The 25,384-nt window shown below is 45.6% G+C and overlaps 1 protein-coding gene across 1 annotated transcript in view; it reads left to right on the top strand.

Annotated features, from left to right (window-relative positions):
- The window catches only part of LOC133063958 (uncharacterized), a 151,942-nt gene that overhangs the window by 79,809 nt on the left and 46,749 nt on the right, over positions 1-25,384 (top strand). The window contains exons 36-41 of the mRNA XM_061153893.1: positions 124-216; positions 4,396-4,613; positions 6,472-6,665; positions 20,468-20,776; positions 21,642-21,871; positions 21,949-22,086. Coding sequence (XP_061009876.1) covers positions 124-216; positions 4,396-4,613; positions 6,472-6,665; positions 20,468-20,776; positions 21,642-21,871; positions 21,949-22,086 — 1,182 coding nt within the window. The remainder of the gene's footprint in view (positions 1-123; positions 217-4,395; positions 4,614-6,471; positions 6,666-20,467; positions 20,777-21,641; positions 21,872-21,948; positions 22,087-25,384) is intronic.

Genomic DNA, 25,384 nt, shown 5'->3' with positions numbered 1-25,384 from the left:
GGGACAACTCTGGGATGACCTGTGCCTTCTCAGTGCCCAGCCAGCCACCTTCTTGGGTTCTGCATCTCACTCCTTCACTCCCTCTGACCCCCTCACCCCTTCTCCACTTCCCCCTCCCAACAGGTCTTGGTCCAGCTGAACGGATCTGACTCCCACTCGGTGGTTTCCTTCCAGCTCAGACGTCCCCGTGGACCCATGTTTCCTCCATACTTACAGGTACAGATGGTGGTCCCTTCGGGATGAACTCAGTTACCTGCCAAGTGTTGTCTGCGAGCAGCTGGCTTGCTGGGAGCTGGGGCGGAAGGAAGGGAGGCTGGAGGGCGGTGGGGGGGAGCAGAGGGAGGGCCACACCACGATGCTGAGCTTAGCCAGACAGCCCCTGCAGAATCAAGAACAGATGGGAAGGAGATTTCCAAATCTGTCATTTGGAAGTGATTGTCCAGGCAAGAAGGTTTTTCAGCTCCCTGGAGGGTGAAAGGATCACATTTCACCCTTGAAAATGGAGAGAGGCAGAATTGTCCTCGAAACCCTGTCCTGTCGTTGGATCTGGAAGAGGCTTTTCAGATCCCAGAGTATTTTGCCCAGTGTGGGGTAGACACCCTGTAGGGTTTCATTCTACAGGGAAAGGAAGAGGCCGGGAGAGGAGTGCAGGTGGGAGGACTGTGCTCTGCTCCCCCAGGGCCGGCTCCGTAGAAAGCCCCCCACCTTGATTGCTTTGAGAGTATGCTGTGTACACGGGAATTAGGCTGCGGGCTGGGGAGATGGAGGTGTAGATGGGTCACCCCCACTGGGATGAGGACCAGAATTCGATAGCAGTTTTTAAATGCCTGCTGTGGCCTCAGTCCTGTGCCTGTGGGTTTTGACAACTCAAGGGGAGCCCGGGAAGGGCTCTGAAGAATGGAAGCTCTCAGAGGCGTGTTTTCTCATGTATTGGTATCTCTGAAATCAGGATGTGTCTTCAGACCCACGCTGGTTCATTGTCTCATCAGCAGCCTTTTTGCTTTCAAGGTGTATAAAATCATGGCACCTGTCAGATGGAAAATGTGCCATCGCCGAAGTCAGTTATAACGGGAGCTGATGTCCCTTGAATGTTTGTCATGCACCGGGCTCTGGTCTCAGCCCTTGATGTGGATCATCTCATGGATGCCTCATGGTGCTGCTGTCTCGGCATTTTGCAGATGAGACTCTGAGGCATGGAGAGGTGATGTGACCTGTACAAGGTCATGGAGCCCTTAAGTGGAGGGGCTTGGATGGGCACCCAGGCAGTCTGGATGTGGAGCGCCGTGTGTCTCCAGCACTTATGGAAAAGGTGGAGGGGTCCTGTTGGAACCTTGGGTGCTGGGTCAGCTAATGGATTCAGGCTTTATTGTCACTTTTTTTAAAAATTAGAGTATAGTTGATTTACAATGGTTTGTTAGTTTCACATGTACAGCGAAGTGATATAGTTATACATATGGGTTGGAAAGATCCCCTGGAGAAGGAAACAGCTACCCACTCCGGTATTCTGGCCTGGAGAATTCCAAGGACTGTATAGTCCATGGGGTTGCAAAGAGTTGGACACGACTGAGCGACTTTCACTTCATGTGTATATATGTATCTCCACTCTTTTTTAATGTTCTTTTCCCATAGAGGCCATTAAGAGTATTGAGTATATTATTACTTTTTAAAACAGCAGGAGCCTTTGCTCACGTTATCTCTATGATTGAATGGGGGCTGGGTCTGGGGGTTAGGAGCCCAGCCTTCTCAAATCCATCCCCGCTATTGAAACATCCCCCCTGCCGCAGGTGTCTCTTCATTGATGTTTCTCAACCTAATTTTCATTATTGCATCCCCAACCAAGGAGGCTTGTTAGACACTTTTTCCCTAATCGTCCCCTCTATAAAAATTTAAGTTCACACATGTCCTGTATTTCTGTTATGTGCAGATGCATATCTGTGCCTTATATAAGAAGTTATTTTTTTAACCAGCCCCCCCCCCCCACAAGAACCAATTATGCACTTAGAGCGTTATTGCCCCTTGGGTTGAGAACGCATGCTCCATAAGACCTCTCGGGCCCTCAGAGTCAATCAGAGAAGACATGGTATCCCCTGGAAGTTCCCAGCCTCAGCTGCATGTTAGAAGCAGGTGGAGCAGTTTTATTAATAGAACATTCCTGGACCGCAGCCTGGAGATGCTGAGTTGATTGGTTAGGGCGTCCCAGGCACTCTTTTAAAAAATTAATAAATCTCAGTTTTTAGAGCAGTTTTAGGTTTACAGGAAAATTGAGCAGAAAGTACAGAGAGTTCTTGTAGACCCCTGTTCTCCACAATACACGGTTTTCCCACTTATTAACATCTTGTGGGACTTCCCTGGTGGTCCAGTGGTAAACTGTGCTTCTACTGCTGTGGGGTGCCGGTTCGATCCCTGGTCGGGGACTGAGATCCTGCATGCTGCACGGCTTGGCCAAAATAAAAAATAAATAGATGAAAGGATAATGTCTAAAAAATAAGCCAAACATCTTGCATTAGTGTGGTACATTTGTTAAAATGGGAGGGACCAATATTAACTCATTGTGAACTAAAGTACATCATTTACTTTAAGGTTCTCTCTTTGTGCCATACATTCTGTGGGTTTTGCCAAGTGCATAATGTCATAAATCAGCTTTCACTGTATCATACACAGTAGTTTCACTGCCCTAAAGATCCTTTGCGATCCCTCTGTTCCTCCTTCCCTCTCTCTTACCCTCTGGCCACCAGTTACCATTTTCTGTATTTTTAGTTTTACCTTTTCCTCCCGAACATCATACAGTTGGAATCATTCAGTCTGTAGCCTTGAAGTGAAAGCTTGGCTTGTTTCATTTAGAATGTGCCGTTACAATTCCTTTGTGTCTTCTCAGGGCTTAATAGCTCATTTCATTTTATCACTGAATATTATTGCATTGCATGAGATACACTACTGTCTATCAATTCAAGTAGCGAGGGGCCAGGCATACTTGTAAAAGCTCCCCGAGCGATTGTAACATGCAGACTGGGCTGGGCCAGTTTCTACCCTGTAGAGGGGGAACCGAGGCCCAATTCAGGTCCTACAGAGCCGGTGGAAGAGTGGGCCTCGCCGCTCGCACCCTACTCCTCCCCCCCTCATCCTGGGGGGTCTGGCCAGGCCTTTGCTCCAGCCTCACCCCAGGTGTGAAAGTGAAGTCGCTCAGTCATGTTCAACTCTTTGGGACCCCGTGGACTGTAGTCTGCACCAGGCTTCTCTGTCCGTGGGATCCTCCAGGCAAGAATACTGGAGTGGGTTGTGATTTCCTTCTCCAGGGGATCTTCCCAACCCAGGGATTGAACCCAGATCTCCTGCACTGCAGGCAGAAGCTTTACCCTCTGAGCCACCAGAGGACTCACCCCAAGTGTGGCCCCTCCTTATGCACCAGACACTCTCCCCTTTGACCTCCAGAGCTTCTAGGGGTTCTCTGGGCCCCAAGGGGCACTGTGGAGCATACTTTTCTGTAACTGAATTGCTCAGGGATCTTCTGCTTCCCGCAGCAGCCCTCTTTCAGGCACAAACATGAGTTTTAGAGCCAGGCAGGCCCAGGTTGAATATGTGAGTCTCTGAGCCTCAGTTTCTCCATTTGTAAGACAGAAAGCCCACCTCATAGGTAGTGGGAGGGACAAGGTGATCCTCTGTTCCTGGGCAAGGAGCTGGGGTCAGGGAAGGCGTCCCCCTATTCTTCCCTCTGTCTTATTTTTCTTCCTGAGTGTTTGATGATACTCAGTGCTGGAGTGACTCAGGAAGTCTTCCTGGAAGAAGAGGCCCTCCTGCATACCCAGCTCCTGCAGACCCTTCCTGTCCTTCCTCTGCTTTTTTTTTTATAGTATCTTTTATGAAAATAAAAAAAGAGGGGTTCCCCTAGTAGCTCAGATGGTAAAGCACCTGCCTGTAATGCAGGCAGAACCAGGTTTGATCCCTGGGTTGAAAAGATCTTCTGGAGAAGGGAATAGCTTCCCACTCCAGTATTCTTGCCTGGAGAATCCCATGGACAGAGGAACCTGGCAGACTATAGTCTATAGGGTCTCAAAGAGTCGGACGTGACTGGGTGACTCACGCTTTCACTTTTACTGTTTTATAAAAGTATGTGTTTATTTGTTATGTGGCTGTGTTGGGTCTTAGCTGTGGCAAGCAGTGTCTTCCTTGTGTCATGGGAGATCTTTCACTGCAGCACACAGATCCTCTACTTGAGTCGCAAGGGGTCAGTAGTTGTGGCTCGCACGCTAAGTTGCTCTGTGGCATGTGGGATCTTAGTTCCCCAATCAGGGATTGAACCCATGTACCTTGCATTGCAAGGCAGATGCTTAACTACTAGACCATCAGAGAAGTCCCCCCAACACCCCTGCTTCTGAACTCTCTCCTCTTTCTCTGCAGGTGCAGGCGGCTGTCCGGCATTACAGAGAGTGCAGCCTCGACGGCTCCCTGTCTGTGCATGTGTCTGGCGAGGAGCTAATTCTGCTGGAGGCCAGTGCGAGCCAGGACAGCCGGAGGAACACCCGGGGCTGGGGTGTGAACGTCCTCCTACACCAGGAGGTCCTCAGAGCCCCCAGGGCTGTTCAGCTGCAGCTCTCCAGCAAGATCGCCCCAGCCAGGTGACCATCCCCAGGCGGCTTCAAGGAGGGAGGGGGCCTCTGAGGTTGAAGGGCTAAGTCCTGGGAGGTGGGAAATCATCACCCAGAAGTGCCCTCTGGGACCATCGCTGAATAGGATGGGACCATCCGTGCCATTCTTGATTTTAAGGCTTGAGGGAGTAGAAGGGAGGAGACATTCAATTTTCCACTTTGATCTATTTTCTTTTCTTTTTTAGTTATAGCAGCATTCATAATTGTTGTTAAGTTGCTAAGTCATGTCTGATTCTTTTATGACCCAGTGAACTATAGCCTGCTAGGCCCCTCTGTCCGTGGAATTTCCCAGACAAGAATTTTGGAATGGGTTGCCATTTCCTCTTCCAGGGGATCTTCCTGGACCAGGCATCGAAGCCGTGTCTCCTGCATTGGCAGGCAGATTCTTTACCGCCTAGCCACCTGGGAAGCCTTATTCCCAATCTACAAAGGGTTTGAGGTAGATTGTGAAAATGTATATTGTTCTAGGTCGACAACTGGCAAATTTTCAGGAAAGGACAGGATGGTAGATATTTTTGGATCTGCGGGCCACATGCTCTCTGTGGCGGGTACTCTGCTATTGTAGCACAAAAGCATCGTAGACAACATGTAAATCAATGCAAGTGGCCAAGTTCCTGTAAAACTTTACTTAATATACAGGTGGGCTGGTTTTGGTCCGTAGCTTGCCGATTCTTATTCTTGGTTTCAAAAAAAAATACATGAGGAAATTAGGGTGAAGGGAAGGAAAAATGGGATGATCAAAGTGGCATCAGTAAATGAAATGCATGCCATTTTCTAGAGTGGAGCTGATGATTTGGCTCTGAGCTTCCTAGCAGCCAGTGCAAAATGAGAAACCAAACAATGGCATTATTTGTAAATAGTGCATTTCCTTAGGGAAACACACACTGTCTCACACCTGTGTGAGTGTGCAGCCATGAAAGCATGGCTGACTTTGCCCCTGGTCTTGGTACTCCCTTGGAAAGCATCTCCCATGGTGTCATATAAAGAGCATACCATGTGGGACTTCCCTGGTGGTCCAGTGGTTAAGACTCTGCATTTCCAATGTCGGGGGCATCGGTTCGATCCCTAGTCAGGAAACTTAAGATCTTAACATGCCTCGTGTGTGCTAAGTCACTTTAGTCATGTCCGACTCTTTGTGACTCCATGGATCATAGCCCACCAGGCTCTTCTGTCCATGAGATTGTCCAGGCAAGAATACTGGAGTGGGTTGCCGTGCCCTCCTCCAGGGGATCTTCCCTATCCAGGGATCAAAACTGTGTCTCCTGCAGCTCCTGCATTGGCAGTCAGGTTCTTTACCACTAGCGCCACCTGGGAAGCCTTACATGCCTTGAGCCAAGAAGAGGAAAAACCCAAACAAAGGAAAAAACCATGTGGATGATTGGCACTGTGTCGCCAGCCCCAATTCTCCAGGAAGTTTAACAGCAGGCTTCTGGGACTGTTTTGCCCCTCATCCCCCACCGTAATAACATAGACTGATAACTCGTTAGCAATATCAGTTCAGCATCAGTGGTTCCACGTTTTCCTCCACTTTACAGAAGAAGAAACTGAGGTTCAGGGAGGTCATGTCCTTGGGCAAGGCCGCACAGTGAGTGGGCATTAGCTTTGGGATTCAGTCTCACATTTGACTGACCTCAGAGCCTGTGATCTTAGCCCTCTGTTACACTGAATCCCTGTGGGCTGAGAGCCCAGTCAGGCGATCCCATCACGGGTCTGAAGCGTGGGGTTCAGGCACGTACTTCGTAGACTGGCTTATTTGAAAGGGAAAAACACCATTTGCTGCAGAGATAGCTGCTGACGTTTTCCACGCCCCCGTCACTTTCCTTCCTAGGATCTGGCTGTTTTCCAAAGCCCTGCTAGACCAGAACACAGTGCAGCTCTTCCTCAAGGCCTCTGAGGAGCGGAGGGGAGGCCGGGTCCTGACTCTGCGGAGCCAAGCCCAGCACACAGTGGCCGCCTGGGCAGCCCTGCCCCGTCTTCTGACCCTCGTGGGGGTGCTGAAGCAGAAGGAGGTGCTCAGAGAGGGTGAGAGCCTGGGCAGCACTGTGGGATCATGGGCCAGCACTCTCTGTGGACCCTCTGTGTAGATGAAGTCCCACACATATTCAAGTCCACAGATGCTCTGTTCCCGCGTCACACACACTCGTGATGCTCTTTGGTCAGGAATTAGTACCTTGGACTTCCCTGGGGGCTCAGCTGGTAACGAATCCGCCTGCCAGTGCAGGAGACTCCAGAAATGCAGGTTCAATCCCTGCGTTGGGAAGATCCGCTGGAGAAGGAAATGGCAACCCACTCCAGTATTCTTGCCTGGAGAACTCCGTGGACAGAGGTGCTAGCAGACTATAGTCCATGGAGTCACCAAAGAATTGGACATGACTGAGCGAGTTAACACTTTGAGACTAACACTTTCAAAATGAATCTTCTGCTGTCTAAATACTAAACAGAGGGAGTGACTGGATGAGACACATGAGACTGAGTAATTTTCTTTTTGGAGGGTGGAGGACAAACTGGTTTTGTTGTGTTTTGAGATTAATCCTTGTTGTCACAAGTAGCAAATGTCATTTCTCCATTGTAGTCCATTGTATGAAAATCCCATGATTTCTTCATGAATCTTACTTTTTGTTTTTGTCATGCAGCACATTTTTAAAATTGAAAACCAAACTAAACAGGCTACCTTGTACAGGACTTGTCAGAGCCTTAACATGCTAATGGATATTGGAAATACCCAGGAAGGAGGGCCGAGTGCAGTGTTCCCTTCTAACACTTGTTTTATTTTTTGGTCATGGTAGGTCTTTGTTGTGGCGTGTCGGCTCTTCATTTATGCCATATGGGCTCTAGTTGTGGGACATGGGCTTTAGTTACCCCTCAGGATGTGGGATCTTAGTTCACCAGTTCAGTTCAGTTCAGTCGCTCAGTCGTGTCCAACTCTTTGTGATCCCATGGACCGCAGCCAGGCTTCCCTGTCCATCACCAATGCCTGGAGCTTGCTCAAACTCATGTCCATTGAGTCGGTGATGCCATCCAACCATCTCATCCTCTGTTACCCCCTTCTCCTCCTGCCTTCAATCTTTCCCAGCATCAGGGTCTTTTCCAGTGAGTCGGCTCTTTGAATCATGTGGCCATAGTATTGGAGCTTCAGCTTCAGCATCGGCCCTTCCAATGAATGGTTCACCAACCAGGGATCAAACCCACATCCCCTGCATTGGAAGGCAGTTTCTTAACCCCTGGACCACCAGGGAAGTCCCTCTAACAATTTGTTTTTCTTCCAGTTTTATTGAAATATAATTGTCACGTAGCACGATATTAGTTTGTGTATAGCATTGTGATTTGACTTACATACATTAGGAAATGATTATCACAGTAGGTTTAGTGAACATCCATCATCTCATTTAGACACAAAATGAAAGAAATAGAAAATTTCTTATAGTGAGAACTCTTAGGATTTATGCTTTTAATTTTCATATATGACATAGAGCGATGTTAATTATATTTATCATGTTGTATATTACATTCTTCTGTGGGAGGAAATGGCAACCCACTCCAGTGTTCTTGCCTGGGAAACCCCATGGACAGCGAGCCTGGCAGGCTGCAGTCCATGGGGTCTCAAAGAGTCAGGCCGGACTCAGTGACTGAGCATGCATATCACATTCCTAGCCCCTCTTTATCTTACAACTGGAAGTTCGTACCTTTTAAAAACTGTTTTATTGAAGTATGGTTGATTCACAATGTTGTTAATTACCGCTGGACAGAAAAGTGATTCAGTTATATACACGTTCTTTTCCTTATGTCCTTTCCCTTATGGTTCATCATAGGATCGTGAATATATAACATAGTGACATGTTGTTATCACTAATCATATCACAGAATATGATGTTATATATCAGTAGGACCTTTTTCTTTATCCATCCTTTATATAAAAACATATCTCTGCTAACCCCAAGTTCCCACTCCATCCCTCTTCCAACCCCCTCCCCCTTGACAACCACAGATCTGTCCTTATTCTCTGTGTCCATGATTCTGCTTCTGTTTTGTCCCGGTTGCTGTTCAGTTGCTAAGTCATGTCTGTTTCATAGATTGGTTCATTTGTGTCATGTTTTAGACACAGCGTATAAGTGATATCATCTGGTATTTGTCTCTCTCTTTCCGACTTCACTTCACTTAGTACGGTAATCTCTGGTTGCATCCGTGTGGTGGCAAATGACATTATTTTGTTCTTTTTATGGCTGAATAGTCCTCCATTGCATATGCACCACGTCTTCATCCATTCATCTGTCAGAGGACGTTCAGGTTGTCTGCATGTCTTGGCTGCTGTGAACACAGGGCTGCCTGTGTCTTTCTGAATTATAGTTTTGTCCGGATTGTATGCCCAGGAGTGGGATTGCTGGATCATATGGTAATTCTGTTTTTAGTTTTTTGAAGAACCTCCATCCTGGCTCAAAACTGCACAGTGGCTGCACCAACTTATAGTCCCTCCAAGAAGCGTGTACATTTTGATTGCCTTCATCTAATACCCCATCCCCCACCTCTGATAACCACAAATGTGACCTTTTTTAAATTGAAGCGTAGTTGGTGTGTATTATATAAGTTACATGTTAGACAGCATAGTGACTCACAATTTAAGGATAATACTCCATCTGAAGTTGTTATAAAATATTGACTGTATTCCCCATGTCGTATGATATATCCTTGTAGCTTTTCTGCTTTGTACACAATGGCTTTTACCTCTTAATCCTCCATCCCGCTTCCCTCTCCCCCTGGTAACCACCACTTTGTTCTCTATATCTGTGTCTGTTTCTTCTCTATTATGTTCACTAGTTTGTTTTATTTTTTAGATTCCACATATAGGTGATATATAGTGTTTGTCTTTCTCTGGCTGACTTATTTCACTTGGCATAATACCCTCCAGGTCCATCTATATTGTTGGAAATGGCAAAATTTCATTCCTTTTTATGGCTGAGTAGTATTCGTATGTGTGTGTGTGTGTATCATGTCTTCTTAATGCATTTGTCTGTTTATGGATGAACTCCTTCCATATCTTGGCCATTGTAAATAACACTGCTATGAGCATTGGGATACACATATCTTTTTGAATTAATATTTTCTTTTTTTTTCTTTTTGGATGTATACCCAGGAGTGGAATTGCTGGTTCATATGGTTGTTCTATTTTTAATTTTTGAGAAACCTTCATACTGTTTTCTGTAGCAGCTGCACCAATTTCCATTTCCATCAGCAGTGTATGAGGGTTCCTTTTTCTCCGCATGCTTGCCAACATTTGATTTTTTTTTTTTTTGATGATAGCCATTCTGACAGATGTGAGATGATATTCATTGTGGTTTTAATTTGCATTTTTCTGATGGTTAATGATGTCAAGGATCTTTTCATATGCCTATTGGCCACCTGAATGTCCTCTTCAGAAAAATGTCTTTTCAGGTCTTCTGTCCATTTTTTACTCAGATTGTGTGGTCTTTTCTTGATGTTGAATTATATGAGCCGTTTATGTGTTTTGGATATTAACCTTTTATTGATCATATCATTTACAAACTTTATCTCCCATTCCAAGGGTTGTCTTTTTGTTTTGCTGATGGTTTCATTTGCTGTGCAAAAGCTTTCAGGTTTAATTAGATTCCATTTGTTTATTTTTGCTTTTATTTCCTTTGCTTTAGGAGACAGACCCAAAAAACTATTGCTATGACTTACGCCAGAGTGTTCTGCCTATGTTTTCCTCTGGGAGTTTATGGTTTCTGGTCTTACATTTAGGTCTTTAATACACATTGACTTTATTTTTGTATGTGGTGTTAGAGAATGTTCTACTTTCATTCTTTTGCATGTAGCTGTCCAGTTTTCCCAGCACCACTTATTGAAGAATAATCTCATTTTCTATGAGTTTGTTTTTGAAATGTAATTGACCTACAACGCTGTTAGTCCCTGGTACACAATATAGTGACTGGTTACTTACGTTTCAAACTGATCACCACGATGAGTCTAGTTACAGGATATGTTACCATACAAAGAGATCACATAGTTATTGACTATGTTTCCCATTCTGTACACTTTATACCCATGACTCATTTATTTTGCAGTTCGAAGTTTGTAGTTCTTAATCTCCCTTACCTATTATTGTCTTGCCCCTCCCACCCACCTCCCCTCTGGCAACCACCTGCTTGTTCTCTGCATCTTTGACTCTGCTTCTGTTTTATGTTTGTTCATTTATTTAAGATTCTATATATAAGTGAAACCATACAGTATTTGTCCTTCATAATACCCTTATGTTGTTGAAAATGGCAAGATTTCATTCTTTTCATGATTGAGTAGTATTCCATTATGTGTATATACACTGTATCTTCTTTATCCATTCATCTAGCATTGGACACTTAGATTGCTTCCATGTCTTGGCTATTGTAAAAATGCTGCAATGAAGTTTCAGTTCAGTTCAGTCACTCAGTCATGTCCAACTCTTTGCGACTCCACTGCAGCACACCAGGCTTCCCTGTCCATCACCAACTCCTGGAGCTTGCTCAAACTCATGTCCATCGAGTCGGTGATGCCATCCACCCATCTCACCCTCTGTCATCCCCTTCTCCTCCTGCCTTCAATCTTTCCCAGAATCAGGGTCTTTCCCAAGGAGTCAGTTCTTCGCATCAGGTGGCCAAAGGATTGGAACTTCAGTTTCAACATTAGTCCTTCCAATGAAAATTCAGGACTGATTTCCTTTAGTTAGGAAGGATATATTCTAAATTTCATTTAGAAATGAAATAAATGATTTAATTTAGCAATGAAGGTGGGGGTGCATATATCTGTTCTAATCAGTGCTTTCATTTTCTTCAGATAAATACCCAGAAGTGAATTTGCTGGATCACATGGTAGTTCAATTTTTAACTTTTTGAGGAGTCTCTATACTGTTTTTCAAAGTGGCTACATCAAATACTTTTTATTTTGACATGATTTCAGACTTACAGAAAAGTGATTATAAAGAATCCCAGAGGCTTTTTATTTACTCAGCTTCACCAGTTATTGACATTTATCACAATAGCATTATCATTTTTATTCTCTCTTTTTCTGTCTCCCTCTGTGTATGTGTGTATAGAACATTATTATTTGCATATAAATTTTTTTATTTTTGGCCACATTGCACATCATGTGGGATCTTAGTTCCCCAACCAGGGATCAAACCCACACCCCCTGCAAAGGAAGCATGGAATTTTTAACCACTGGACTGCCAAGGAGGTCCCTAAAATTTTTAAATTCTTGAACTGTTTTAATGAGCTGCAGACGTAATAGTTTGTCACCCCTAAATATTTGTGTTTATTTCCGAAAAAATAAGACATTCTCCTACATTCTACAATACAATTCTTAACTCAGAAAATTAGCATTTATATATTGCTGTTAGCTACAGACTTTATTGAGATTTCACTGGATGTCCCATTCCTGTCCCTTATAGTAAAAGAAAATCCTGGATTGTGCATTACATTTAGGTGTATTGTTTCTTTGTCTCTTACTCTGGATCAGTTCTTCTATATTCCTTTCTCTTTCATGATCACATTTCCAAGGGTCCAGGGCAGTCAGTTTGTAGAATATCCCTCACATGGGCTGCTTTGGATGCTTCCTTACGCGGCTACTCTCAAAAAAGCCTTGTTGGCCTGGTGTCGATCTGTCCCTATACTCTTGGTGACATCAGTCTTGGTTAAGGTGGTGTCTGTGTTTCTTCACTGGTAAGCATTTTTTCCCTTTGTATGCTCACTCCGTAAAACAAGTTGAGAAGTACTTTATTCCCTTCTACTTTCTGAAAGAGCTTGTACAAGATGGGTGTGAACACTCCTGCAATTGTCTGATGGACTCTAGCAGAGAAGCCGTCTGGAATTTTCTTTGTGGAATTATTTTTTTAGAAAATATAAATAGATTTATAAATCTATTTATATTTTCTATTTCATCCTTATCATTTTGTGTAAGTTCTGTTTTTCAAGGAATTTGTCCATCTCAAGTAAGATGTCAGCTCTATTTGTAGTTGTTTATTATATGTATTATAATCTTTTTAAGGTATGCAGTATCTGTAATGAGACCTTCGCTTTTGTTCTTGACAGTCATTATGTTTCTTCTCTCTCTTCCTTATTATTAGTCTAACTAGGATTTTGTCAGTTTTTTTTAATCTGTTCAAAGAACCAAATGTTATTCTTTTGAATGTTCTGTTATTTTTTTCTTGTTGTCGCTTTTCAATTCTATTGACTTAAGACATTATCTCTATTATTTCCTTTCTTACACTTAATTTGGGTTTACTTTGCTGTGCTTTTTATGATTTATTTATGCAGATCCTCAAGCCATTGACTTTTAGACCTTTTCCCTTTTCTAATATAAGCACGTAAAACCATACATATTCCTTTAGCTACATCCCACAAAATTTGATGTTGTGTATTTTTATTGTCATTTATTTTAAAATATTTTCAGATTTCTCTTATGATTGCTTCTTTCAGCCATGTATTTGAAGTATGTTGCTTAATTTCCAAATATTTGAGATTTTTCTAGATAGCTTTTTAATATTTAATTTCATTATGGCCAGAGGATTTTTTCTGTAGGATCAGTCCTTTAATATTCATTGTGACTTTTTTTATAGGCCAGTCTCTATCTATCTTGTGAACATACTTTATGCAATAAAAAGAATTTGTATTCTGTAGTATTATTGGGTGTAATGTTCCATAAGTGTTACATAAGTCAAGATGCTTGGCTGTATTGTTCTGATATACACTTTTACTGATTTTTTTGCCTGGTTATTGTATCAAGCAGAGAAAGGTGGTAAACTTGCCGACTATATGGATTTCTCTAGTTTGTTCATGTGGTTTTTGCTTCATGTATGTGCGTTGCATACTGGTATTAGGTGTATAAGCATATATGATGATGATTCTTAATGAGTGACCAGGTTTATCCTTATGAAATGGACTGCTGTCTCTCACACAATTCTTTCTCTTGAAGTCTGTTTTGTCTGATGTTAATGTTGCCACTCTTGCTTTTTATTAGCATTTGTACTGTATATATTTTTCCATCCTTTTTCTTCCCACATATTTACTTCCTTAATATTTAAGGTTTACTTCTTATAGCCCACATACAGTTGGATTTTGCTTTTTATATCTAGTCTGACAATCTCTGCTTTTTAATTACAGTATTTAGTCGATTTATGTTTATCATAATTATTGATATGATTAGATTTATGTCTACTGTTTTGCTGCTTCGTTTTCTACTTTATTATATACTTTTTCTTCCTCTGTTATTATTTTCTTTTGCCTTCTTTCTAATGATTTGAAGAATTTTTAGAACTCAGTTTTAACTTATCTACTCCTCTTTCAACTATGCCTCTGTATATTCTTTCACATTCTACTTAAGAGTTTCTGGTATTATTTCTCTTCAGTATAAAGAATCACCTTTAGCATTTCTTGGAAGACTGGCTTACTGACAATAAATCACCTTAATTTTTATTTATTTGAAAAGGCCCTATTTTGCCTTAATTCTTAAAGGATATTTTAAAATGTATATTTCTTAACACATATGGAAAACTTTCATATTTGCTTCTTCAAAGATTTCTTTCTGACCAATTCTCTTTGTCCGCTTCTGTGGTTTCCAATTGCACATGTTTTAGAAGTTTCTGTATTGTTCCACAGATCTCTGAGGCTCTGTTGATCTTTTTAGTCCTTTTTTCTTTGCTTTAAGTATCTGTCAATCTATCTTCAAGTTCACTAGCTCTTTCTTCTCCAAACAACCCCCAATAAAAAATTTTTAGATCGTCCAATAATTTTTTTCAATCACAGATTTAATATTTTTTAGTTCTAGAATCACCACTAGGTTATTTTTATTTCTGTTTTTCATTAATACAAGAATATTTTCCTTATATTTTTGAACATAGTTATAAGAGCTGTTTTAAAATCTTTGTCTGCTAATTCCAGTGTCTAGGTCATCTTGAGGTTGATCTCGCTTGATTATTGATTGCCCTTTTTCTTAAATGTGATTTACATTTTACTATTTCTTTGTACATTGAGTAATTTGAGATTGTATTCTGGACATTTTGAGTGGTGTTAAGACTCTGATTATTTTCTGTTTCTCTGAAGAGTATTATTATTTAAAAAAAAATTTTAGCAAGCAGTAAACTTGGCTGGTCTCAAAATCTAGACTCTTCTGGTGGGCTGCAGTGGAAATAATTTTCAACTCTTTTATCTTAGCAGGTCTGCTTAGAAGTCTGTCCCACCCTTGTTCAAGGATTAGCTTTGGACAGACTTCATAGGTAGAATTTGGGATTCTCCCCTGTGGCGCTGTCTGGGATTTCTCACTTCACTTTCCATTTGCTACCATCACCCTGAACTCTGTTGTCTGATTCTATAATTGGTAAGACCATGGATTTCTGTCTGAGTTTTGCTCATCCTTCTTGGCACCAAGAAGAGTAAAAATATGCCGCTCAACTATTGCTGGTCCTTTCCTCCGAGTGTTAACTCCCTTCTGTTGTCACTCTCTAGTCCCTTCAGATAACTGTTTCATGTATTTAGTCCAGAACATGCAATCGTTACCTTGAGAGGGTTACTCAGTTGAAGTGTCCCCACCGTCCCACCATTAATGGAAATAAATCTCCCGTGTCCTTTTGATATATCCCTATCATACCTTGAATACTTCTTCCTTTATGTCCAAAAAGATGTCTCAGTCTCACATTATAGTTTCCCTGATACGGAACAAGGCATTTCTCCAAGGATTCCTGACTCCTTTTGTGCGAAAATAGTATTTAAAAATGAAGATCTGGGATCTAGATGTGTTTATCAGTCTTTCTAGACCTTCTCAATGAACAGAACAAGAAAATGGATGGATGTGTACATACATACACACATATCTTTTCTGTCTATAGGTATATAAGTTTACAATTACTAGTTAATACTTATGCTCTTAATTCCTGTCCATCATGAAAAAGTTCATTCTGTTTCTTCCCTGCTTTCATATTTCTTATTCCTCTCTTCAACAGCAAGAAACCTGACTCTACTTATCCACAATATATTTACTTATTTGTTCAGCCCTAGAATACATAGAAAGTAGTCAGAATTAGTAACCTATATCTTTGAGAAAACAAAGCCTTTTAACTAGAATTCGGTTATTTGTTTAGAGTTCTCCTTGTCTTTAGACTGAGAGTATAAATCTAAACAGGGCTTCTCAGGTGGTACTAGTGGTCAAGTTTCTGCCTGCCAGTGCAGGAGAGGTACTAGATATGGGTTTGATTCCTGGGTAGGGAAGATCTCCTGGAGTAGGAAATGGCAACCCACTCCAGTATTGTTGCCTGGAAACTTCCATGGACAGAGGAGCCTGGTGGGGTATCTAGTCCATGAGGCCGCAAGGAGTCGCACATGACTAAACACAAAAAAATAAATACAAATACGGTGTTTAAACATTAGTTGGGGTTAATCTCCCACCCATCCTGTGTGATACTGTTAGTCATTTGAAATACAATTGGTTCACTGATTTCTGTTTATATTCCATTTTCAAGTTTCCAATCAATCAATTTTGTGTATTTAGTTTTTGATTATGTGAAACTGCAGGGTTCCAAAAGTCAGGATTTCACAAAAAGGGATTTTTTTGCCCAAATATCCTTGACCGTAGTGCCCTGGCTGATCATCTGTCCAGGACCTAGTTTTTTAGAAACTAAAGACTCTGCTTTTCTACCAACGTCGGGGAAATAGAATCATTCTCTCCTCTTGAAGTAATATTAACACCAACCCTTCTAATTCCTAATTGGTTAAATTGTGGCAAAACCAAATTGCAGGAACTTCCCTGGCAGTCTGGTCGTGAAGACTTTGCCTTCCAACACAGACGGGTGCAGGTTCAATGCCTGGTTGGAGAGCTAAGATCCCATTTGCGTCATGGCCAAAAAAGCAAAGCATAATACAGAAGCAATATTATAATTCAGTAGCGACTTTTAAAATGGTCCACATTAAAAAAAAAAAAAAAAAGCAAATTGCGTAATAAAATACCTGTCTAAGACTGTATGACATAGGTTTGAAAAAAACATAATCAAATAAAGAAAGTTACATCAGGGTACTGTTCTCAAGTTTCCTTTGATTTACACTGTGGTCTCCCCTTCATCTTTCTGAAGTTTGTCATTTGCAGGTGATAACAGACTTGCATGCTGATCTTAACACATATTGGTTTATTAAAAAAAAAAAAAAACACTTTGCAGCATTGTGTTATTTGCTGCTATAGAGCAAATTGAATCAGCTATCCCTATACATACATCCCTGTTTTGGATTTCCTTTCCATTCAGGCGGCCACTGAGCGCCGAGAAGGGGTCCCTGTGCTATGCAGTAGGTTCTCATTAGTCTTCTGTTCTATGCGTGGTCGTGTATATATGCCAGTCCCACCTTCTCATTTCCCCCCTTGGCGTCCATACATTGTTCTCTTCGTCTGTGTCTCTATTTCTGCTTTCCAAAGAAGGCAATTATCGACGTATAATTTCTCAGGGGCACAATTTACATACAGGGAAGAACCCTTTCAGTTCTGATAAACTGGTGTGTACCCACCAAATGTAGTCTAGATGCAGAACAATTCCATCTCCCCCCGAAGTTCCTTCCTGCTGCTCATTGTCGTTAACCTTTGCCGCCGCCCCCGCCCCGCCCCCGTCCCTGGCAACCACCCAGTTGTCTGTCCCTGTAGTTTGGGCTATTCCAAGATGTCACATGAATGGAATCATATCACATGGCAACTCTGAGTATGACATCTTTTGTCCTACATAATGTGGTTGATGTTCAGCCAAGTTGTATGTATCAGTAGTTTCCCCCCCTTTTTATTGGTGAGTAGTATTCCACTGTGTGGATCTGCTGCAGTTTTAAAAACATTTCACTTATTTATCTGACTGTATTGGGTCTTAGATGCAGCATATGGTATCTCTGGTTGCAGCACACGGGCTCAGGAGTTGGGCACATGGGCTTGGTTATCCCAGGGCATGTGGGATCTTAGTTCTCCAACCAGGAAGTGAACCTGCATAGAATTCTGAACTGCTAGACTGCCAAGGAGCCCCAGCGCTGCAGTTTATCCATTCACAGCTGAAAGGTATTTGGGTTTTTTCTGGTATTTTTAAATTATGAATGAAAGTGAAAATCGCTCAGTCGTGTCCAACTCTTTGTGATCCCATGGACTATACAGTCCATAGAATTCTCCAGGCCTGAATACTGGAATGGGTAGCCGTTCCCTTCTCCAGGGAATCTTCCCAACCCAGGGATCAAACCCAGGTTTCGAACATTGCAGACAGATTCTTTACCAACTGAGCCACCGGGGAAGCCCAAGAATACTGGAGTGGGTAGCCTGGCCCTTCTCCAGCAGATCTTCCAGACCCAGGAATTGAACCAGGGTCTCCTACATTGCAGGTGGATTCTTTACCAGCTGAGCCACCAGGGAAGCCCCCAGTTATCCAATTATGAATAAAGTTTCAACCATTATGGGTCTACCGGTTTTTGTGGGAACATGTGATTTCATTTCTCTTTGGTAAATACCTAGGAATGGGACCGTTGTGTTGTATGGCAACACATATTTATAGGAAAACAATATTTATAGGAAACTGCCAGACTATTTCTAGAGTTGCTGTACCATTTTCTACTCCCACCAGTAGTGTGCGAGGATCCTAGTTGTTCTGCGTCTTTGCTAGCAATTTGTATTGTCAGTTTTCGGCTTTGGGTTTCATTTTTATCATTCTAATTGATTTATAATTGTATCTCATTTTGGTTTTAATTTAGATTTCCCTCTTCCCTGGTAGCTCAGCTGGTAAAGAATCTGCCTGCAATGCAGGAGGCCCTGGTTTGATTCCTGGGTTAGGAAGGTTCCCTGGAGGAGGGCATGGCAACCCGCTCCAGTATTCTTGCCCAGAGAATCCCCAAGAACAGAGGAGACTGGGGGGCTACAGTCCATGGGGTCTCAGAGTCAGACATGACTGAGCAACTAAGTGCACAAATGACTAATTTTGTTGAACATCTTTTCATAGGCTTATCTGCCACTTGTAAATCTTCTTTGGTGAAGTGTCTATTCAGACGTTTTGCCCACTTTAAGGAATTCCCGGGTGGTCCAGAGGTTAAGACGCTGAGCTTCCAGTGCAGTGGGTGCAGGTTCAATCCCTGCTGGGGAGCTAAGAGCCCCATGCCTCATGGTGGCATGGCCAAAAAGCAAACAAACAAAAGAACATTTTGCTCATTTTAAAAATTGAGTTGCTTGGGTTCTTATTGAATGTGGGAGTCATTTATACAAGTCCTTTACCAGATATGTATTTTGAAAATATCTATGGCTAGGCTTTTTTTTTTTAAGTAATTTTATTTATTTATTGGCTGTGCTGGGTCTTTGTTGCTGTTGGACTTTTCTCTAATTGCATCTTCTGTATCTGACTTACTTCACTTAGTATGATAACCTCTAGGTCCATCCATGTTTATGCAAATGACAATATTTTCTTTTTATGGCTGAGTAATATTCTATCGTGTGTGTGTGTGTGTGTATATATATATATATCACATCTTCTTTATCCATTCACCTGTTAATGGATCCTTAGGTCACTTCCATGTCTTGGCTATTATAAATATGCTGCTATAAACATTGGGGTATATTTATCTCTTTAAATTAGAGTTTTCATCTTTTCCAGATATATGCTCAGGAGTGGAATTGCTGGATCATATAGTAGTTCTATTTTTTTTTTTTTTAAGGACCTGCATACTGTTCTCTCTTAGTGACTGTATCTAAAGTTTACATTCTTACTGGCAATGTTAGAGGGTTCCCTTTTCTTCTGTGGTCAGTTTTTAATTAATTTGTGTATAGGTTTGGGCAAGGTTCATGGTAGCATTTTTACATGTGGATTCCCAATCAATTCAGCACATTTTTTCAATGGACTGTCCATTTTCCACTTTTGTCAAAAATCAGTTGAGCATTTGTGGTGGGTTTCTTCTTGAATTCTATACTATTCCATTGACATTATTTCATCTTTCTTCACAGTAATCAAATGAAGTTTTACTCTTGATTATCCATGTTTTCCAGATAAGGACACAGGGTAGCCTCTTAGAGGACATGGAGACACAGGGCCCTACAATGTAAAGAATCTGTAAAAAAGATGATTGCAAGATTCTGTGAGAAAGTTCTATCTGTATGGAAAGTACTCTGTAACAGAGTTTAGCATGAGCTCGGCGTCTGGAAGCATAGAACAAGGGTGTTTAACCAAGCCTGTGGCTGCAGAAGGGTCAAGGAAGGCTTCCTGGAGGTGGTGATCCCTGAGTTAAACCTTGAATGACAGGAGGGAACTTGGGCACTTGGACCACATTAAGGCCCTAGTGGAGACTGGTGAAGTCAGGAAACCTAAATGGTTTTGATAAGAGCAAGAATATCCCTAATGCATGGCTTATGTATGGGCTGGGTCAAGGGTATGGAATCTTTTTCTCCAGGTGGATGGAAGAAACCTCTGAGAAATTTTTTTCTCCTTAAAATTCCAAAATTTCCAGGTCTCAGTTTTGTTGCCTGTAAAATGGGGCCATTCCATCATGGTGATCTGTGACTCTCTTGAGCAGGATTCAGCACTGGTGTTAACAGACATGCCTTATCAGGCTTACTGCTTTTTTGCCAAAGCTGTTTTATTTGTGAATTAGGTTGTTTGGTCCTCGGAGCATCCTGGTGGCAGGGCAAGCTGATTTCATTTGGTCCTATTCTCAGATATGCTCTCTCTGACATGAGTTAACATTACATCATGGATATAGGAACTTCCGGCCCCTGGGTTCTTTTCCTTCCTTCCCAAAGCAGCGCAGTGCCCTGGACTGACCCCCTTCTTTTCTCGGGCTCTCTCCCATCCTTTGCAGGTACCATCAAGGTCACCGCCGACTCAGCCATGCTGGGACTGCTCTTGCGGGACAAGCATGAGAGGGCAGGGAACAGCACCAGCGTGCACAGTGTGACCTGCATCCTTGCCCAGAACAGCAGCCAGGCCTTGCCAGGAGAGCTCCAGTTGAGGGGGCGGCTACAGGCCCAAACGGGGAGCCTCGGGGGCCAGGCCAGCCTCCGTGCAGACACGGCCAGCCTGGCTCTGGGCGGGGTCTGCACCTGGGGCCCCGGGCACGGCCAGCTCTCTGGCAGCCTGAGTCACAACATCAGCGCTTTGAGTGAGGCAGGTAAGAGGGTCTGAGGCCCAGTGGCTTCCTTCCCTAAAGACTCCTGGGGCCTGCAGCCAAGGGGGTTAGAGCCCCCAGTCCCTAAATCCACCTCCTAGCTCTATCTCCTTCCCCCAAAACCTTCTTCCAGTGCCTCCATCTTCCCTGGGCTCTTATTCAGCCAGAACACCAGTTGCAACACAGTACAGACAGACCCAGGCTCCCCAGGTGGCTTAGTGGTAACGAATCCGTCTGCCAAGCAGGAGACGTGAGTTCGACCCCTGGGTCGGGAAGGTCCCCTGGAGAAGGTAATGGCAACCCGCTCCAGTATTCTTGCCTGGGAAATCTCATGGACAGAGGAGCCTGGCGGGCTACAGGCCGTGGGGTCTCAAAGAGTCGGACACGACTTAGCAACTAAACTACCGCCGCCAGCACCACAGACTCGCCTCCAAACTGGAGGGCAGGTAGCCCCTGCCGCCCGCCCCTCCTCCCAGGACTCCCCAGCCCCAGTCCAGCTTCTGGGCTTGGAGACCTGGGTTAGCAGGACTTCCAGGATGTTCCTGGCACCGCGGTTAGGCAATAGCTCAGACACCCCCAGCTCTAGCTTCTTGGGGACAGTTCCATGGGCCTGAAGGTGCAGCAAGGTGAGAACACAGGATCAAACCCCTGCTTCCTAAGAGCCCATCCCTACCTTTACAGAGCGAGGAATCCAAAGCGGACATGGGGCCTATTATTTGCTGAGTGTGGCCATTGTGGTCTTAGGAAGGAGCTGGGAGGCGAGTTCGCCTCAGGGCTCAGGGGACCCTCCAGAGAGAAGGCGGGCTGTCAGGGACCCCGTTCTGGCTCCCGTGGGGCATGCCATCTCCATGGTTCCTCTCCCCCCCAGGGCTCTCCTCCGAGGCAGGGATGCTCCTGTCACACACCCACGTGGCTTCCAATTTCTCAGTGCGGGTGATGCTGCGAAGTTCTGGGGGTCAGCTGGATGCGGCCCTTGGCCTGGAGGGCGTGGCCACCAGCACATCAGGCAGCCAGCTCCGCGCCAGCCTCCGCCACACGGTGCCCGGCCTCGGGCGCTGGGGCCTCCCCTTCTCCGTGGGCGGCCGCGGACACTTGCAGGTGGGTGAGAGGGCTGGGCCCGGGGCCTCGTGCGGGCAGTGGGCCCGAGGGACACCCAGAGCTGTGCTTCTGCCCAGAGCTCGGGACCCAGTCTGGAGGCGGGGTTGGTGGTGAGCGTGGACGGCGAGGAGCTTGGTGGAGCCCAGGAGAGGAGCGGGGCAGGTGACCGCCGGGAGCTGACCCGGGGGCTGCACCCCGGCCTCGTGAGGCTCCAGGTAAGTGACCCTTAGGTCCGCAGGTGGATGGGGCCCAAGGCAGGCGCCCTGCCTCTGCGGCTTCTCTAGTAACCTACCCAGTTTCCAGCAGCTTGCCCCGCCCACCGCCCCGCCCACCGCCCCGCCCACCGCCACCGCCCCGCCCACCGCCACCGCCCCGCCCACTGCCCCAGCCCCGCCCACCTTCCCTCCCAGGCTCTCACCGAATTTCCCATCCTCCCTTCTCATCCATCCTTTCTGCTTTCCTCCCACCCTCCCCTCCCATTCATCCATGTTCCCTTCCTTTCTTCCTCCCTACCCTGCCTTCTTTCTTCTGCCCACTTGTCTTCTCGTCCTGGCACTGCTCCCTCCCCTGCCCCCGTAAGTGGCAATAGAGTGGGGACACTCTGGGTTTATCTGGTAAAATTAAAACTGCTGAGACTCTCACCCATCAGTTCATGTTCCCCCGGGGAAACCTGGAACACTGGCCAGCTGTCTTTTACATTGGTCTCTCAAGAACGAAAAACAGGAAACCACGTCTGTGCCCATCACAGTTGTGGTTAAACCATCCAGAGCGTGCGGGAAGGCAGGGTGAGCAAGGTGTGCGACCTGAAGCCAAGCTGCTTCGTCGCTTACCGATTGCGTGACTTCAGGCCAGTTGCTTACTCTCTCTGTGCCTCAGTGTTCTCATCTGCAAAATGGAACTGTTAATAATGCCTGCCTCCCACAGTTAGCTTGAGGATCCGATGAGGAACCAGTGAGAACCTGGCACACAGGCCCTGTGAGGACGTGAGCTCTGGTTATTTCTGATTGTGACGATGCTATGGGTTAGCACTTCAGTTTGCACAAACCTCTCTTTGAGGGTTATCTTCCTAGGGAGGCCTTCACTAGGGGAGATGGGGTCAATTGGATCTTAGCACTCTGTTCAGGGTCAAGGTTGGGGAAAACACCTCGTGCCTACACATGCCCCTGCCCACCCTGCTGGCCATCCTAGGTCAACTGCAGAGGAGACATTATGCCTGCCTAGCTGTCAGGGCTTTGCTGGGGGGGATGGGGGGACGTCACTGGGTGGCTTCTTGAGGTACCAGGGTCTTTGTCACTATCAGGGCAGTGGTGGTAGATAGTGGTCTGCCTCTGGGGAAGAGTGGGGAGGGGCAGGCACGGTCTGAGCACCAAGGCCTTCCTGCTGGATGGCTTAGGGAAGGCCTGTGGCTACTGCCAGGCTGACCTGCACAGTCCCCTCCTGCAAGCCCTTCACACCTCCAGGGACATGCATCTGGGCTCCCAGCCCAGCCTGACGGCAGATGGGTGGTTCCTTCTGTAAACACAGTGACAAGGACCCAGGATCCAAGTTTTTCAAGCCAGCCTTTGCCCTGGGGGGTGGGGTTGGGGGTGGTCTGGGCTGGTGATAGGCGTATCTGGGCCTTTCGGGGGAGACAGAGTGTGGGCCTTAGAGGCACACACGCTGCCCAGGTTGGGACTCAGCCCAGTCTGTGATGCTCTGAGCTCTCCCGGGCCAGGGCCCCGGTGAACAGTAGGTTATCTCCTTCAAAGGCAAAGCATGATGGAGAGGCCTGCATGCAGCGCTTGGATGCCCTCATTTCCAGTGGGGCCCAGCGTCTCCTGGACCAAGAGCTGTGGGTGAACTGGACCCAGTCAGGACTGCCCTCGTGGGCAGCTGAGCAGGCAGCTGGTTGTAGGCCTGGCTCAGTGGAGCTTTCAGCCCAGCTGGCTGCGGGGTAACCAGCCAGTGAGCATAGCCCTGGGATGGGCCTGGGGGAGGCGCACACTCACCTGGCCTGGCTGCGTGCTGGCTCCCCTGGAGGAGCCAGCCCAAGGAACTGACCTGCTCGGGGACCAGGGAGACCCGAATCTGGAGGTGTTGAATGGGTGCTGCTGGGTGTCCCACCTGGGGCACTGCCGGAGGGCCCTGGAAGCCAGTGCTGTGGGCTCACCACCTGGCTGTCCAGGGAGAGGGAACCTCCTTGGGGAGGATGGTTTCAGCCAGTGTCACCTGTGAGCACAAACGGTGTGATGCTTTCATGCCTCCAGCTTGGGTAGTAGTACTGACTTCACCCAACCCAGGGAGACACAAGGACCAGAAAAATCAGACTACCACAGCTTCCTGCCCAGACCTGCCACTCACCTGCTGTGTGACTTTTAGCCAGGCCTTAACCTCTCTGAGCTTCAGCCTCGTCATCTGTATACTGCAGGTGGCAGTGTACAGTACGTCCCTACCTTACGCTGTCGAGCAGGAAGTGGACCAATGCACGTTAAGTGTCGTCTCAGTTGGGTACCCTCTCTTTGGCCCTGGTTTCAGCCACCAGGGACTCATAATCTCATTTTACAGATGTGGAAACTGAGGCTTAGGGAGGTGAAGTCACCTTCCTAGGGTCGCACAGTGGCCTAGATGGTGGGAGGGTTAACCAAGGGAATTGAGGATCAGGATTGAAGGGGTCTTAAGGGGCAGATGGGCTGCCTCCCCCCAGAGGAAACTTAAGACTAGGGGGCATGTGGAGTGAGTAGTTACATGTGTGAGAAAGACTCAGAGCCAGCGGCAGGAGGGGAGGGGTGATTGCTGCAAGGACTAACTGCGCAGGAGGGTTAGGACAGGACCTGTGAGTGGATGGAACTTCCCTCTGAGAGTCATGGCCTGGAGTTCCAGGGAAGGGCTCGAAAGAGGGCATTCCTCAGTCCTGGAGCAGGCCAGTGACATCCAAGCAGGAGAACCATGCCCTGGGCGCCATGGGAGGCCACCCCGAGCTCCGTGGCTCCACTTGTGGTCTCCATTTAGCTGTGGTGGAGCCGATACATGCGTTCACCCCATCACCGGTGACGCTGTCCCCGCCCCAGGCAGACAGCTGAGTGCTGAGTGATAGGAAGGGGCTGAGGGCAGCTCCTGGTTCTGTCCTGGGGTTGCAGATTCCCACCCCCCAGAACCCCAGGTCCTGAGAATTATACCACTTAGAGGCACAAGTGACTTCCATTTGGGGCATTAAGAGGGATGTGTTCAGACCAGAGAGGTTGAGAGGCCCGCACTCTATCGTGGAAAAGAGAGGCAAAAACAAGGACCTCAGGGGAGGGGGCATTTTTTGTTCTTGTTTGTCTCTTAGTCATGTCCGACTCTTTGCAACCCCATAGACTGTAGCCTGCCAGTCTCCTCTGTCCATGGGATTCTCCAGGCAAGAATACTGGAGTGGGTTACCGTGCCCTTCTCCAGGGGATCTTCCCAACCCAGGGATCGAACCCAGGTCTCCTGCCTTACAGGCAGATTCTTTACTATCTGAACCACCAGGGAAGCCCCAGGGGAGGGGGGCAT

The sequence above is a fragment of the Dama dama genome, chromosome 10 (assembly GCF_033118175.1).
Source record: "Dama dama isolate Ldn47 chromosome 10, ASM3311817v1, whole genome shotgun sequence".
In the NCBI taxonomy this organism is placed as follows: Eukaryota; Metazoa; Chordata; class Mammalia; order Artiodactyla; family Cervidae; genus Dama; species Dama dama.
The sequence above is the reverse complement of the archived record's forward strand: the minus strand, read 5'-3'. Positions and strand labels throughout refer to the sequence as shown.